Source organism: Mustelus asterias, chromosome 1 (assembly GCF_964213995.1).
Source record: "Mustelus asterias chromosome 1, sMusAst1.hap1.1, whole genome shotgun sequence".
NCBI lineage: Eukaryota > Metazoa > Chordata > Chondrichthyes > Carcharhiniformes > Triakidae > Mustelus > Mustelus asterias.
In genome coordinates this window covers 17,675,997-17,692,689 of record NC_135801.1, presented here as the reverse complement: position 1 = coordinate 17,692,689, position 16,693 = coordinate 17,675,997, and the positions used below count along the sequence as shown (strand labels likewise).

The 16,693-nt window shown below is 46.4% G+C and overlaps 1 protein-coding gene across 1 annotated transcript in view; it reads right to left on the bottom strand.

Moving 5' to 3' along the window:
* The window catches only part of LOC144479147 (thrombospondin type-1 domain-containing protein 4-like), a gene marked incomplete at its 5' end in the record, with an annotated part of 401,941 nt that overhangs the window by 43,733 nt on the left and 341,515 nt on the right, over positions 1-16,693 (bottom strand). Inside the window, 2 exons of the mRNA XM_078211401.1 lie at positions 1,084-1,189; positions 8,420-8,595. Of these exons, the coding sequence (XP_078067527.1) occupies positions 1,084-1,189; positions 8,420-8,595 (282 nt within the window). The remainder of the gene's footprint in view (positions 1-1,083; positions 1,190-8,419; positions 8,596-16,693) is intronic.

Here is a 16,693-nt window from a genome sequence, read left to right as displayed (position 1 = left end):
GTATAGAATGTGGGGTAGGTGTGTATAGAATGTGGGTAGAGTGGTGTATAGAATGTGGGGTAGAGTGGTGTATAGAATGTGGGGTAGAGTGGTGTATAGAATGTGGGGTAGAGTGGTGTATAGAATGTGGGGTAGAGTGGTGTATAGAATGTGGGGTAGAGTGGTGTATAGAATGTGGGGTAGAGTGGTGTATAGAATGTGGGGTAGAGTGGTGTATAGAATGTGGGGTAGAGTGGTGTATAGAATGTGGGGTAGAGTGGTGTATAGAATGTGGGGTAGAGTGGTGTATAGAATGTGGGGTAGAGTGGTGTATAGAATGTGGGGTAGAGTGGTGTATAGAATGTGGGGTAGAGTGGTGTATAGAATGTGGGGTAGAGTGGTGTATAGAATGTGGGGTAGAGTGGTGTATAGAATGTGGGGTAGAGTGGTGTATAGAATGTGGGGTAGAGTGGTGTATAGAATGTGGGGTAGAGTGGTGTATAGAATGTGGGGTAGAGTGGTGTATAGAATGTGGGGTAGAGTGGTGTATGGAATGTGGGGTAGAGTGGTGTATAGAATGTGGGGTAGAGTGGTGTATAGAATGTGGGGTAGAGTGGTGTATAGAATGTGGGGTAGAGTGGTGTATAGAATGTGGGGTAGAGTGGTGTATGGAATGTGGGGTAGAGTGGTGTATAGAATGTGGGGTAGAGTGGTGTATAGAATGTGGGGTAGTGTGGTGTATAGAATGTGGGGTAGAGTGGTGTATGGAATGTGGGGTAGAGTGGTGTATAGAATGTGGGGTAAAGTGGTGTATAGAATGTGGGGTAGTGTGGTGTATAGAATGTGGGGTAGAGTGGTGTATGGAATGTGGGGTAGAGTGGTGTATAGAATGTGGGGTAAAGTGGTGTATGGAATGGGGTGTGGAGGGGTGTATATGATGAAATGATAGGTCACTTTGATCACTTTGACAGCAGCCATGCCCATAATCTTCTAAATAAAACAGTAATTTTATGCCATTTTATGTGGGCCCTCAGCCCAGTTGCACTATGAAGAAATATCCTAACAACAACATTGTCTTGGAAGAAAGGAAGAACAAGATTTTACCTAAATGTTGACCTGCTGTATGTGATAGTGAATGGCTACTGACAACATTGTCAGTTGGTAAAACATATTCATACTGCACCTTGGGATTTGCCTGTTGATATATCACCTGGAAAAAAAATTAAGAAAAAATAAAACTGTGAATCTAAATAGCAAAGAACCTTTGTTGCACCACACACGTGATTCAGCATGAAAATTAACCCATAAAATATCTGTTGATTTAAATCCTGATTGAACATTCGGTATGCTGAAATCGCAAGCATTATATTAATATTCTTTCCAAATGTTTACATTATAAACGCCAAAATTTGGCCATGAAAATAACTGTAAGGCTAATAGAAAATGAATTATTGTAAGTGTGGAATCTCATTCCTTCAGGTGTTAATTGTTGTTAGAGATTTATAGAGGTCTATAGCATGGAAACAGGCCCTTCGGCCCAACTTGTCCATGCCGCCCTTTTTTTTAAACCCTGAAGCTAGTCCCAATTGCCCGCATTTGGCCCATATCCCTCTATACCCACCTTTCCCATGTAACTGTCTAAATGCTTTTTAAAAGACAAAATTGTACCCGCCTCTACTACTACCTCTGGCAGCTTATTCCAGGCACTCACCACCCTCTGGACTCTTTTGTATCTCTCTCCTCTCACCTTAAACCTATGCCCTCTAGTTTTAGACTCCCCTGCCTTTGGGAAAAGATATTGATTATCCAGCTGATCTATGCCCCTCATTATTTTATAGACCTCTATAAGATCACCCCTCAGCCTCCTACACTCCACTGAAAAAAGTCCCAGCCTATCCAGTTTCTCCTTATAACTCAAACCATCAAGTTCCGACAGCATCCTAGTAAATCTTTTCTGCACTCTTCCTAGTTTAATAATATCCTTTCTATAATAGGGTGACCAGAACTGTACACAGTATTCCAAGTGTGACCTTACTAATGTCTTGTACAACTTCAACAAGACGTCCCAACTCCTGTATACAATGTTCTGACCAATGGAACAAAGCATGCTGAATGACTTCTTCACCACTCTGTCCACTTGTGACTCCATTTTCAAGGAGCTATGAACCTGTACCCTAGATCTCTTTGTTCTGTAACTCTCCCCAACGCCCTACCATTAACTAAGTCTTGCCCTGGTTCAATCTACCAAAATGCATCACATCACATTTATCTAAATTAAACTCCATCTGCCATTCATCAGTCCACTGGCCCAATTGATCAAGAGCCCGTTGCAATCTGAGATAACCTTCTTCACTGTCCACTATGCCACCAATCTTGGTGTCATCTGCAAACTTACTAACCATGCCTCCAATATTCTCATCCAAATCATTAATATAAATGACAAAGTGGACCCAGCACTGATCCCTGAGGCACACCGCTGGTCACAGTTCTCCAGTTTGAAAAGCAACCCTCTACAACCACCCTCTGGTCACATGCTTCTGTCACCAAGCCAGTTTTGTATCCATTTAGCTACCTCACCCTGGATCCCGTGAGATTTAACCTTATGCAACAAACTACCATGCAGTACCTTGTCAAAGGCCTTGCTAAAGTCCATGTAGACAACATCAATTGCACTGCCCTCATCTACCATTTAAAATAAATTTTCTTTTTACAAAGTATTTACGTCACAAAAACTGACCATTCAGCTCACCATGCTGTTATGATCCCCATGGGGAAACTGTAAACAAAATCTACCAAACAATATATAAATGAAGAAATTTTCAACGAGATTTCACTTTTCATAACTTTTACACAAATCAGAAACAATGTAAATGAACACAAATTAATGGGCAAATAATGCTTCAAGAAAAAAGATAAATTCACTTTATATAGTCAATACAACAAAGATGGATCTTACACAACCACTCTCTTCACTCCCCGCTGACATGTGGCACCATGTCCAGTTTCAAAGTTCTCTAACTCAGCCTATGTAGGATCTCTCACTTTCCCACTCATTCAATTCAGCCCTCAAGTCACACTCATGGCAGCTGTATTCCACTCAAATTCCCCGGAAACGATCATCACCAGAATGACACATGCCTGCAGAACCTTCTTAGCTAGGTTCACGATAGTCTTGATGACACAAGTTCTTAAGACTCCTTTACCTGAATCTTTTAATAGACCTTATTAAACAGTCTGGTTGGCTGTGGCAAAACTGAAGGCCAGCTGCAAAAGTTGCGATCTTTGCTTTAACCCTGTCTTCAGCTTTCTATCTATTTTAACTGTAATACGTATTCCACTTCTTGTAAAGGTGCTTTCTCTGTTCTTCCCCTGCTGTAGCTCTGTGCCTTGTGCCACACGGTGTCCATATCTTAACTTCCTTCTCGGTATTGCTTCCAGGTCAAGCGTTGCCAGGTCACATGGAGCAGTATTTCTTATTATCGAAGAAAATTCCAATTGATCCCTTTACAATTGATGCAAACTCTTAAAAGTTCCTCCCAAACATTCTTAAAACAAATCACAAGACTCCACAGAGATTTTAGAGAAATTACTAAATTTCCATATTGTGCTGGTTAAATGTTGTCACGATGTTCATTTTGGTATTTATGTTCCACACAAGTTCCCCTCGATCCTTCTTTATTTAAGTCAATCAAATACGATTGCATTTAAAATATATTTTTCTTTCTACATCCTTCTTTGTATCTCTCTTAATCTAATCTTTTTCCTCAGATTTCGCAGTCAGTGGCGAATGAATGACACTCTCTGTCCCATACATTTTTAGCTGCCCACAGACAGTTTGTGGGTTTGTGAGTGCAATTAATAATCATTTGGAATCCAACACGATGCCGTACATTCTACAGGCATTCTAGGAATAGTGTGAACAGGGCAATTAGCAGTATATTACTTCAAACAATCAGGTTGAGGGATACTCATCAAGCCATTCAGAGTGTAAATCAGGAAATGTAAATTAGCACTTTTAACTCAATACAAAATCAGATTTAAAACACAAAATAAAAAGGAAGATGTAATTGAGAGAAATCGAAGAGTCAGAAAGACAAAGTAAAAAAAACTTCCTAAAATCTCCAACAAAGATGTGCAGGTAAGGTAGATTGGCCATGCTAAATTACCCCTTAGTGTCCTGGAATGCGTAGGTTAGAGGGATTAGTGGGGTAAATATGTGGGGTTACGGGGATAGGGCCTGGATGGGATTGTTGTCGGTGCAGGCTCGGTGGGCTGAATGGCCTCCTTCTGCACTGTAGGGATTCTAAGGATTAGAATCCAAGAGAATGATACTCCACAAATATTAAAGCTAATTACTGCAGATGCTGGAATCTGAAACAAAAACAGAAAATGCTGGAAAATCTCAACAGGTCTGACAGCATCAGTGGGGAGAGAATAGAGCCAATGTTTCAAGTCTGGATGACCCTTCAGAGCTAAGAGCAAAGAAAATCAGAAAAGATTTATACTATGAGGGTAGGGGTGCTGCAGTAGGACAAAGGGAATGTAAGTGAGGATGAAGAAGGCTAAGAGAGGTGCTAATAGTGTCCATTAAGTGATCAGAATGTGTGAATGGCAGAATAGAGGTACAGATGGTTAAGGCAGTTGCCCTGAAAAGGGGGGGGGGTGGGGGGTGGGTACAAGAAAGGGAGCAGGAATGGAGAAGTGGAAAAATTAAAGTAAGAAAGAAGGATGATAAAAATGGATGAATGAGATGAAAAGAAGAAACAGAATGAAATAAAACTGGGGCGAAGGTGAAGAGGAGAGTTGTTGAACTCAATATTCAGTCTGAAAGGCTATAAAGTGTCCAATCGGAAGATGAGGCACTGTTCCTCCAGTTTGCATTGGGGTTCACTGGAAGATTGCAAAAAGCTAAGGATGGACATGTGGATAGGAGAGCAGGATTGTAATGACTATAATCAGGCAATTGAAGTTGGCCTGTTAGAAGATGAACTCCCTGATTAAGGCCCCCCCATCCCTGCAGAGTGGCGCCGCGGAAGCGTGCTGGGCCCATAACTCAGAGTTCAATCGATCGAATCCATCCTCTGCTGTCGTGTTTTCACTCCTATCAAAAAGCAACATTTGGCTGCTGTCCAATGGTATACCTGGATAAACACTAAAAGATGTCCCTGATTAAGAGCCAAATTGGTGGGCCAATCGGGAAGCCTCTTGCTTTGTATTTAACTAGGAGTGTCAATTCCTCTGGGACTCCTAGTGTAGACAGCTAACTGAAAACACTCTGTATGCTGTTGTCAGACTTGTAAATAAAGGGATTTTGGTGACGGTCCCTCTTCCTCTGAGGACTTAATACAAGGGTGATGTGTTGAAGTGGCAAGTGACAGGAAAGTCTGGGTCCTGCTTCCAGATGGACCAAAGATGTTCAGCAAAGCGGTCACCCAGTCTGTGTTTGGTCTCTCTGATGAAGGGTAGACTGCATTGGGAGCAGCGAATGCAATAGACCAGCTTGAAGGACGTGTACATGAAGCGCTGTTTCACCTGAAAGTGTTTAGGTCCTGGGACGGTGAGCAGGGAGAAGGTAAAGGGGCAGGCAATGCACCTTCTACGATTGCATGGGAAGGTGCCGTGGGCAGGGGGGAAAGGTGTTGGATGTGATGGAGGAGTGGACCAGGGTGTCCCGGAGAGAGTGGTCCCTGTGGAACACTGACCGGGGGGGGGGGGGGGGGGGGGGGTGGGGGTTGGTGAAGGGAAGATGTGTTGAGCGGTGGCATCATGCTGGAGTTGGTGGAAATGGCGGAGGATGATCCTTTGAATGTGGAGGCTGGTGGGGCGAAAAGTGAGGACAAGGGGGACCCTATCCTGATTCTGGGAGGGAGGGCAGGGGCTGAGAGCAGTGGCCCAGGGGTGGGTCGGATGCGGTCGAGAATGATACTCCACACCACACTTGTTAACATTAATTTTCGGCATTAGAGAGGCTGTTTGGCTGTATTTAAGACTTATCATTCCCACAAGAACAAGAGCAGCAGACACATAGGAACAACACCACCTGTGTGCTCCCATCCAAGTCACATGCCTTTTGAATTCCGAAATATATCGCTGTTTCTTCATTGACACCAGGTCAAAATCCTGGAACTCTCTTCCTAACAGCGCTGTGGGTGTTAGCTGCTCCATATGGACTGCAGCGTTTTACAAACATAACACAGCATCAGTTTCTCAAAGGCATTAAGCAATGGGTACTGACCTTGTCTGTGATGTTCACTACCCAAGAACAAATAAAAGAAACAGCACTAACACTTGAATGGACAAGTTGATTGCTGAGTAATTTATAATTAAATACTACAAGGTCCAGTTCTTTCATGAATTTGAATGCCAAGTCTATCATTGGGCTACCAGTTCCGCATTGTACTGTGCACGCGTGGACATTGGGAGTTGCTATCTGATTTACTCCAGCATAATAATGACGAGTGCTCAATCTGACCACAAAACCCAGGCCGACCTATGGCTGATTTGATGTTGAATTCCATTCTAATTTACACTTTCTTTTCAGACTTTGCACTGTTAATTTCACAATCCTTCGTTCTGATTAAGGAGATGCACAGTCGCTTTCCCTGTTCACTCGGATCCCACATATCCAGTAGAAGGCTTTGTGATGTTTGCATCGCTCACGTATTACAAAATGTCAGAGTCTTCAAATGGGTGGCAAGTCTAACTAACAGTGGATATCAGCTATTGACTGATTATAGGAAATTCTGGACCATGGGGGCGGCACGGTAGCACAGTGGTTAGCCCTGCTGCCTCACAGCAAACAGGGACCTGGGTTCGATTCCGGCCTTGGGTGACTGTTGGTGTGGAGTTCGCACGTTCTCCCTATGTCTGCGTAGGTTTCCTCCAGGTGCTCCGGTTTCCTCCCACACTCCAAAGATGTGCAGGTTAGGTGCATTGTCCATGCTAAATTGACCCTTAGTGTTCTTGATTAATGTGCGAGGACATGGGGATGGGGTGGGGGAGGTGGGGTATGGTGTTCTTTCGGAGAGTTGGTGTAGACTCGATAGGCCAAATGGCCTCCTTCTGTACTGTAGAGATTCTAGTAATTTTCTTTCCAAATATTAACTTTATCTGAACATTCCCTCCATGTAATAATGTTATATGAACATTCTCTTCTCATTTACTGAGATTTTCTATTTGTTCTCCACATGTGGATGTTGCTGGCAAGACGGCCCATTCTTTAGTTTTCCTGTAGGAATTTCAGTCAACATCATAGGATTGGATTTACTAGCAGGCCGGACTGGTACTTGTCCTGAAGGACATTCATGAACTAATTTATTTTTCTTATGTGATCTGGCAAACCTGATGACCACTATTTTATATTAACATCCTCTCCAACCAGAGCCATTATATCAACATTGTGACCAAACCATCCGCGACAATCACCACGATTCCTTGTACTTTAATTTATAACCACCGACATAGTAACAATCTCTCCATGTACACTAACATGTCGGGTTAATTTCCTGTCCCCTTGGCCACATTATACTGACACTGTCTTTAAGTTTGTACTTATTTTAAGGAGATTCTCCCACTGCTTCCTACAGTTGTGGTTGACAGATCACTAGAATCTTGAAGCTTTCTTTTCTCTGGAGATTTCTCTGGAGGGCAGCACGGTGGCACAGTGGTTAGCACTGCTGCCTCACAGCTCCAGGGACCTGGGTTCGATTCCTGGCTTGGGTCACTGTCTGTGCGGAGTCTGCACGTTCCCCCCGTGTCTGCGTGGGTTTCCTCCGGGTGCTCTGGTTTCCTCCCACAGTCCAAAGATGTGCGGGTTAGATGCATTGGCCATGCTAAATTGCCCCTTAGTGTCCCGGGATGCGTAGGTTAGAGGGACTAGCAGGGTAAATGTGTGGGGTGACGGGGATAGGGCCTGGGTGGGATTGTTGTTGGTGCAGACCCGACGGGCCGCATGGCCTCTTTCTGCACTGTAGCGTTTCTATACTTCTATTTCCAATTTAAATGGCAGAGGGTTTTTCTTTGTGTCTCACAGTTGGGGACTTTATTCCGTCCAGAAAGCCAAATTCAAATTGAATCCAATTCATGGTCCCCACGTGAGGGACAAACAAGATCCAGCTGACAAGATGAGCCATTTCCCCCCATCCTGGGCTTGATCCGATGCTTCATCTTAGCCAAAAGGCCGAGATGGCTTTGAAAAATTGCATTCGGTAAAGGCTCAGTTTAACCCCATTGGCTACCCTGTTCCTTTACTCTACCCTAGCTCAGGCAAACCACCATCGCAGGGGTCAGCACACCCCCAGTGCAATGGGCTAGTCACCTGCTGGTTTCACCCCTGCCAGGTGGGTATGAATTAGAACCTGTGACTTATGAAGAGGAGCAGAATGAAGATTCGTTGGCATTTCAAAGGAAAACCCAGCTTAGATCCAAAGTTTAAACTTACGTAGACATCCAGGATTTCACTGGTTGGCCCCTCAGCAATGAAGGATTCCCCTGCAGTTGTACTAATCTCATTTGGCCTCTTGTACCTGAACACGGTTCCTGCTGCTTCAAAGGTGCCTGGCCTATCGATGGCCCAGTTTCCATTAATGATAGGGTGGCCAAAGTGACTCCTCAAAGCTGCAGATAAAAACAGATACAAGGCAGTGAACATCAGCTCATAGAAGTGAGGTCACACAATAATAGGCATTCTGGAGTTATAGCTACATACATTTTCAACAATTGCCCTGCCTGAGATATGTCCAGTGCAGTTCGAGAACAGAAAGTGTAAATAGCACGTTGAGATCAAGTGGGGAAGTGAGTAGGGACGTATGATTAAAGACTTTCCTTCGGAGGGAATAGGAAGAAGTTTGGGATGTCCAACCAGAACTCCAAGGGCTCTCTAAGCCTACGAGGTCCTGATAATCTGGCCTCGAAGCACAGGTAACTCAATTCGATGTCCACTTATATTTCTTATTTTACAAGCCTGGAGGATTACCTTCAATATTGCTGCCTGAGTCAGAACAACAAAACCCTTTGGTACCAGCAACAGAGGATCTGTGCACACTAATGAACTTGCAAGCAAGGAGCAGGAGTAGGCCATTCAGCTCCTTGAGCCTGCTGCACCACTGAATAAGATCATGGCTGATCTGATAGTAACCTCAAATCTGCATCATGCCCACTCCCTTGCTTACCAAGAATCTATACACCTCTGCTTTAAACATATTCAAAGACGCTGGTTCCACCATCTTTTCAGGGAGAGTTCCAAAGACTAACGAAATTCTGAGAGAAACAAAATTGCCTCATCTCTATTTTAACTGGGTGACCCCTTATTTTAAAGTGAACCCTCGTTCTAGATTCTTCCAGAAGAGGAAACATCCTCTCCACATCCACCCTGTCAAGACTCCTCAGGATCATGTATGTTTCAATCAAGTCTTACTCTTTTAAACTCCAGCGGATACAAGCCTAGCCTGTCCAACCTTTCCTCAGAAGACAACTCGACCAGTCCAGGCATTAGTCTGGTAAACTTTCTCTGAACTGCTTCCAAAGCATTTACATCCTTCCTTAAATAAGGTGACCAATACTGTGCACAGTACTCCAGATGTGGTCTCAATAGTATCCTGTACAACTGAAGCAAAAACTCTCTACTCTTATATTCAATTCCCCTCCCAATAAATGAAAACACTCTATCAGCTTTCCTAATTAATTGCTGTATCTGCATACTAGTCTTTCAGGATTCATGCACCAGGACACCCAGATCCCTCTCTACCTCAGAGGTTTGCGCTCCTCACCATTTAGATCATAAGCTTCTTTTTTATTCTTCCTGCCAAAATGGACAATTCCACATTTTTTGATATTCCTTTTACCAAATCCTTGACCATTCACTTAACCTACCTATGGCCGGAGCTCTCTGGTTGTTCACGCTAGCAGGATCTTCTGGTCCCACCGATGGCGTGCCCCCTACCGCACATTTCCCAGCAACAAGGGGTGGAGTCAATGGGGAATCCCATTGACAGTGGTGGGACCAGAAGATCCCGTTGCTGGCCAACGGTGAGCCGGCTCCTGCCTTGAGAAACACGGCATGGGGAGACCAGAGAATCCCACCCTATATCTTTTTGTAGCCTCCTTATGTCCCTCTTCACAACTTATTTTCCTACCTATCTTTGTGTCATCAGTAAATTTGGCAACCATCCCTTCATCCAAGTAATTTATATAAATTGTAGTTGAGGTCCCGACACCAGTCCCTGTGGCACACCACTCGTTACATTGTGGCAACCTGAAAAAGACCCATTCATGCCTACCTTGTCTCCTGTTAGCGAACCAATCTTCTATCCATGCCAATATGTGACCCCCTTTCCCATGAGCTTTTGTTTTCCACAATAACCTCTGATGTGGCACTTTATCAAATGTCTCCTGGAAATCTAAGTACAGTACATCCACCGGCTCCCCTTTATTACAGCTCATGTTACTTCCTCAAAGAACTCCAATAGGTTGGTCAAACGTGATTTCCCTTTTCACAAAACCATGTTGACTCTGCAGGGGAACTTGCAGACTGTCTTACGATATATAGGCCTCTCATATATAGAGCACATTTGTGTCTCCATGATGCACATGGATCACAGATGAAGTGATTTTAGACACACTCCGTCTTTGTCAGCTTCAGATACAGGCCCATACCTATACACCTCATATCTATTCAATAGGTTATTGTGCCACAGGATTAAGAAAGATTCTTTTCGCAAGGGCGGCATGGTGGTACAGTAGTTAGCACTGCTACCGCCAGGGACTGGGTTCAATTTTGGCCTCGGGTGACTGCCTGTGTGGAGTTTGCACGTTCTTCCCGTGTCTGTATGGTGCTCCGGTTTCCTCCCAGGCTCCAAAGATGCATGGGTTAGGTTGATTGGCCATGTTAAATTGACTCTTGGTGTCAGGGGGATTAGCAGGGTAAATACGTGCGGTCACGAGAATAGGGCCTGAGTGAGATTGTTGTGGCTGCAGACTCGACGAGCCAAACGGCCTCCTTCTGCACTGTAGGGATTCTATGATTCTAAGTTACCCCTTGGAAATATGTACTGGATGTTAAATCTAGCCTCTGATTGCTTCAGTTGGACAGTGACAGACTGATGCGCGATATAACACACGAGAGGCTGGATGTACTCGGGAAATAAAGGCTTTTATTGCCAACAATAACAGAGCTACTATATACAGTATACGATCCCAGACTAAAGGGTCACCAGGCAGAGCAGTGACCTTTATACCTCTCCCAGGAGGCGGAGCCAACTGGGGTGTACCATAGGACTATATTAACAGGTAGAACAGCCCAACCCTAACCCCAACAGTAACATATCTACAGACTCATAGTACTGGCCAGACCATGGCTCAGCACTACCTGGTGGGAACCAACAATGGTTCACCACATTCACCCCTCCTTTGAAAACAAAGGCCGGCGGGGTACAAAACACAGAACAATTGTTCATCTGTCTATAAGTTCAAACGGTCTGGGGGACCGCACCGTCGCTGTGACCTCCTCAACACCGGCGACGACACCGGTTCAGGCAATCGCGGTGACGTTCTCTCCAAGGTGGTGTCCAGCGACTCCTCCAGTGCCTCACGGGCCGGTAGACCACGAGGTGGTGACAATCCGCTGAACTCGGGCACGCCTTGAAGTGGCGACCATCTCCTGGACTCAGGCAAGCTGTATGTCCATCATGGACTTGTCGAGTCTGTGAGGCTTGGCCTGGTCCAGGATGATCGACGCCACCGTTGGTTCATGGGTGCAACTGCAGGCAGCTGAGATGGTTGATGACGACCCCTGCTGGTCATTCGCGGTCGGTGCCGACCAAAATGGCTGCCCCCATAGGTCGCACGTGGACGATGGCGCCAAAACCTGCGGCCCCTGCAGGTCGCACGTGTCTTGCGACTCCGTCGTTCGGAATGGCGACGACCTGGAATCGCACGTGGTAGAAGACCTTGAAGACGCAGAAGACAAGGAGGCTGGCTCCGGGGAGTCACACGCCACACTGCTGTTCTTGGATGGAGGTTTGGACCGGCATACTTTGGAATAATGCCCCTTCTTGCCGCAGGCGGAGCACAACACCGCTTTAGCTGGACATCGCTGCCGAGGGTGTTTCACCCCCCCACAGAAGTAACACCGGGCCACCTGGAGCTGCTGCCGTCGTCAGGTCCGAGGCTGGGAACGCAATCGCGCAGTTTTTCGGTCCCGCTGAATAAAGTGGAGTCTGCGACTGCCCCTGCCACACTGTCTCCACGTGGTCGTCGGGGTACATCTCCAGACTTTTGGAGGCCGTTTCTAGAGCGTCAGCTAACTCTATGGTTTTAGTGAGATCGAGGTTACCTTGCTCCAACAGCCGAAGGCGGATGTACGACGAGCCGATTCCCGCCACGAACGCATCTCGAACTAGGTCGCTCATGTACTGGGCTGCCGACACTGACTTGCAGTTGCAGGCTCTGGCTAGCTGCTGAAGCTCGCACGCGTACTGTTCCGTCGTTTCGCCAGGCTGCCGCCGTCGAGTGGCTAGGAGGTGTCGAGCATGGATCTCATTCGGCGGTTTGTTGTATCGCTTCTTGAGAAGCTCGAGGGCCCCTTTGTAGTCGGTGGCCCCACGGATCGCGAAGTATACAGCGTTGCTTACTCTCGCGTGGAGGACCCGGAGTCTGTCGGCGTCGTCGGTGACCGCTGTGGAGGCGTCGAGGTAATCTTGGAAACACTTCAACCAGTGGTCGAAAGTGTTCGATGCTCCCGCCGCACGTGGGTCCAAAGTAAGCCGTTCGGGTTTAAGCATTTGCTCCATGTTTTCTTTTGTCGTTTTTTTTTCCAAAAAAAAAGAATTTACTTGTTGGCAATAAAATTGATGCACGATATAACACACGAGAGGCTGGATGTACTCGGGAAATAAAGGCTTTTATTGCCAACAATAACAGAGCTACTATATACAGCATACGATCCCAGACTAAAGGGTCACCAGGCAGAGCAGTGACCTTTATACCTCTCCCAGGAGGCGGAGCCAACTGGGGTGTACCATAGGACTATATTAACAGGTAGAACAGCCCAACCCTAACCCCAACAGTAACATATCTACAGACTCATAGTACTGGCCAGACCATGGCTCAGCACTACCTGGTGGGAACCAACAATGGTTCACCACACAGACCATATACATTTCAGGCCAAATTAAAAATTGTGTTTAGGGTACCAGACAAAATTTATTCAGAAACAAACTAAGGAAGCAGGTAAACAGCAAGAATGAACGTCAGGTAACACAAATTTTGAAATGCTTTGTTGTTAGGAGTCCTTCAACAAAGTCCTCTTAGCCACGGAACTCTGTCCCAACCCTCCAAACCTGGCTGGCTGTAGAGATTTGTATTCTAATTAGTATTCTGTAACTTGATTTCTGTGTCTGTGCACTGTTGGAGAACAGATATCCACCCCATCTGACGAAGGAGCTGTGCTCCGAAAGCTTATGGTATTTGCGACCAAATAAACCTGTTGAACTTTAACCTGGTGTTGTGAGACTTCTTGCCGTGCCAACCCTCCAATGCAGAATCAAACTTTTAAAACGAGAGAACAGAAGGTATGATTGAGAGTCATAACCCCCTCCAGGCAGCTTCTTACACCACAACAGCAGATCTTTCACAGCAGGCAGAGCTTTTGAAGAAAATCCAAAAGTTTTCCTCAAGATTCCAGTATTCAATTTGTCCCGATACCTGGGTGAATTGAAGCTGAGGAACTTTCCCTTACCATCTAAGAAATTGCACGTTACTTCATGAAGTGTCGTACTTTGGAATTTTTGGCTGCACTGCTACTGAGGGACCTGTTACGTTATGAATACTGACGTTGATTTAAACTTGGTTCTGAAGAGGTTAAATATACAGGAGAGCAGGACTTGGGGATCTGGATTGCCAGTCAGATAGTGACTGAGTGCTTCAGGCAATCAGAGTGGGCTTAGGTCTTCAGTGGCTGTCCACACGTATTCTAGCTGAGATGATCGAATATAATAGGAACACCAAGGGTCGTTGTTAGATCAGTCTGGAGAAATTCTAATGTTTGAGGCTAGAATTAGCAAAATGAGGGAAACACCCTCACGCCCAGGCAGCCAAGCCTCTGTAAACAACAGCTGAAAGGATAGGATTTAGTCAGACAGTTCCAAAAAGTAGGGAAAAGTTAGGATGCAGGGAAGTGGTGCAAATGTACAAAATCAATTTAAAATGTGGTGCTGGCAGGTCATAAATGCAGCCCAGATCCCCACGGCGCCCAGTGATCTCGGACAGCCTCTAACGTGGTGGTGGACACTTTCCAGGGACCTGGCTGCGAACATAGCCACGGAAGAGGGGAAGACAGTCGGTCCAGATGACCCCTCCGCAATCATCTGCTGCCTGGACTTGTTAACGGCCAACTTGACCAGGCCCAGGAACAGGCTTACAGGGCCTATCTCCCTCCCTGCCCCTCTTCCGCACTGGGGGGGGGATTTTCCAGCCTCGCTCACCCCAAACCGGAAAATCCCGCCCGAGGTGAATGGACCTTTGCACTGTCTGTGTCCCACCTGCGACGATTCCCATGATGGGACAGGAAAATTCCGCCCCAGGTGTCCAAAGCTCAGGAGCATGGGGCTGAAGTGCAACCAAAAATTTAAGCAATACTTTTGGGGTTACCATTGATCAGAAACTCAACTGGATTCACCACACCACAACGAGGAACACTACAGACAGTTACCCACAGATCCGACCAAAGAACACACCAGTCAACTCAACACTCTGATCCAAACCTTTGATCCGGACCTTCAAAACACCCTCCGTGCTCTCATCCCACGTACTCCCCGCGTTGGAGATCTCTACTGCCTCCCAAAGATACACAAGGCAAACACACCCGGCTGTCCCATCGTTTCAGGCAATGGAACCCTGTGCGAGAACCTCTCCGGCTATGTCGAGGGCATCTTGAAACCCATTGTACAAAGAACCCCCAGCTTTTGTCGCGACACTACGGACTTCCTACAGAAACTCAACACACATGGAGCAGTTGAACCAGGAGCACTCCTCGTCACAATGGATGTCTCGGCACTCTACACCAGCATCCCCCATGATGATGGCATTGCTGCAACGGCCTCAGTACCCAATGCCGTCAACTGCCAGTTTCCAGATGCAATTTTACAACTCATCCGCTTCATCCTGGACCACAATGTCTTCATCTTCAACAACCAGTTCTTCATCCAGACACACGGAACAGCCATGGGGACCAAATTCGCACCTCAATATGCCAACATCTTCATGCACAGGTTCGGACAAGACTTCTTCACCGCACAGGACCTTCAACCGATGCTATACACTAGATACATCGATGATATTTTCTTTCTTTGGAGTCATGGTGAGCAATCACTGAAACAACTATATGATGACATCAACAAGTTCCATCCCACCATCAGACTCACCATGGACTACTCTCCGGAATCGGTTGCATTCTTGGACACACGCATCTCCATTAAGGACGGTCACCTCAGCACCTCATTGTACCGCAAACCCACGGATAACCTCATGATGCTCCACTTCTCCAGCTTCCACCCTAAACACGTTAAAGAAGCCATCCCCTACGGACAAGCCCTCCGAATACACAGGATCTGCTCAGATGAGGAGGATCGCAACAGACACCTCCAGACGCTGAAAGATGCCCACATAAGAACAGGATATGGCGCTCGACTCATCGATCAACAATTCCGACGCGCCACAGCCAAAAACGCACCGACCTCCTCAGAAGACAAACACGGGACACGGTGGACAGAGTACCCTTCGTCGTCCAGTACTTCCCCGGAGCGGAGAAGCTACGGCATCTCCTCCGGAGCCTTCAACATGTCATTGATGAAGACGAACATCTCGCCAAGGCCATCCCCACACCCCCACTTCTTGCCTTCAAACAACCACGCAACCTCAAACAGACCATTGTCCGCAGCAAACTACCCAGCCTTCAGGAGAACAGTGACCACGACACCACACAACCCTGCCACAGCAACCTCTGCAAGACATGCCGGATCATCGACACGGATGCCATCATCTCACGTGAGAACACCATCTACCAGGTACACGGTACATACTCTTGCAACTCAGCCAACGTTGTCTACCTGATACGCTGCAGGAAAGGATGTCCCAAGGCATGGTACATTGGGGAAACCATGCAGACGCTACAACAACGGATGAATGAACACCGCTCGACAATCACCAGGCAAGACTGTTCTCTTCCTAGCCTTTTCACGTCAGCAGTCACGGGCATTCAGCCTTGGATCTTCAGGTAAGCGTTCTCCAAGGCGGCCTTCACGACACACGACAGCGCAGAGTCGCTGAGCAGAAACTGATAGCCAAGTTCTGCACACATGAGGATGGCCTAAACTGGGATGTTGGATTTATGTCACATTATCAGTAACCCCCACAGCTTGCCCCCTGGACTTGCAGAATCTCACTGGCTGTTCTGTCTGGAGACAATACACATCTCTTTAACCTGTGTTTAATGCTCCCTCCACCCACATTGTCTGTACCTTTAAGACCTGGCTGGCTGTAGGGATTCGCATTCTAATTAGTATTCTGTAACTTGATTTCTGTGTCTCTGTGCACTGTTTGAGAGCACATTTCCACTCCATCTGACGAAGGAGCAGCGCTCCGAAAGGTTATGGTATTTGCTACCAAATAAACCTGTTGGACTTTAACCTGGTGTTGTAAGACTTCTTACTGTGTTCAC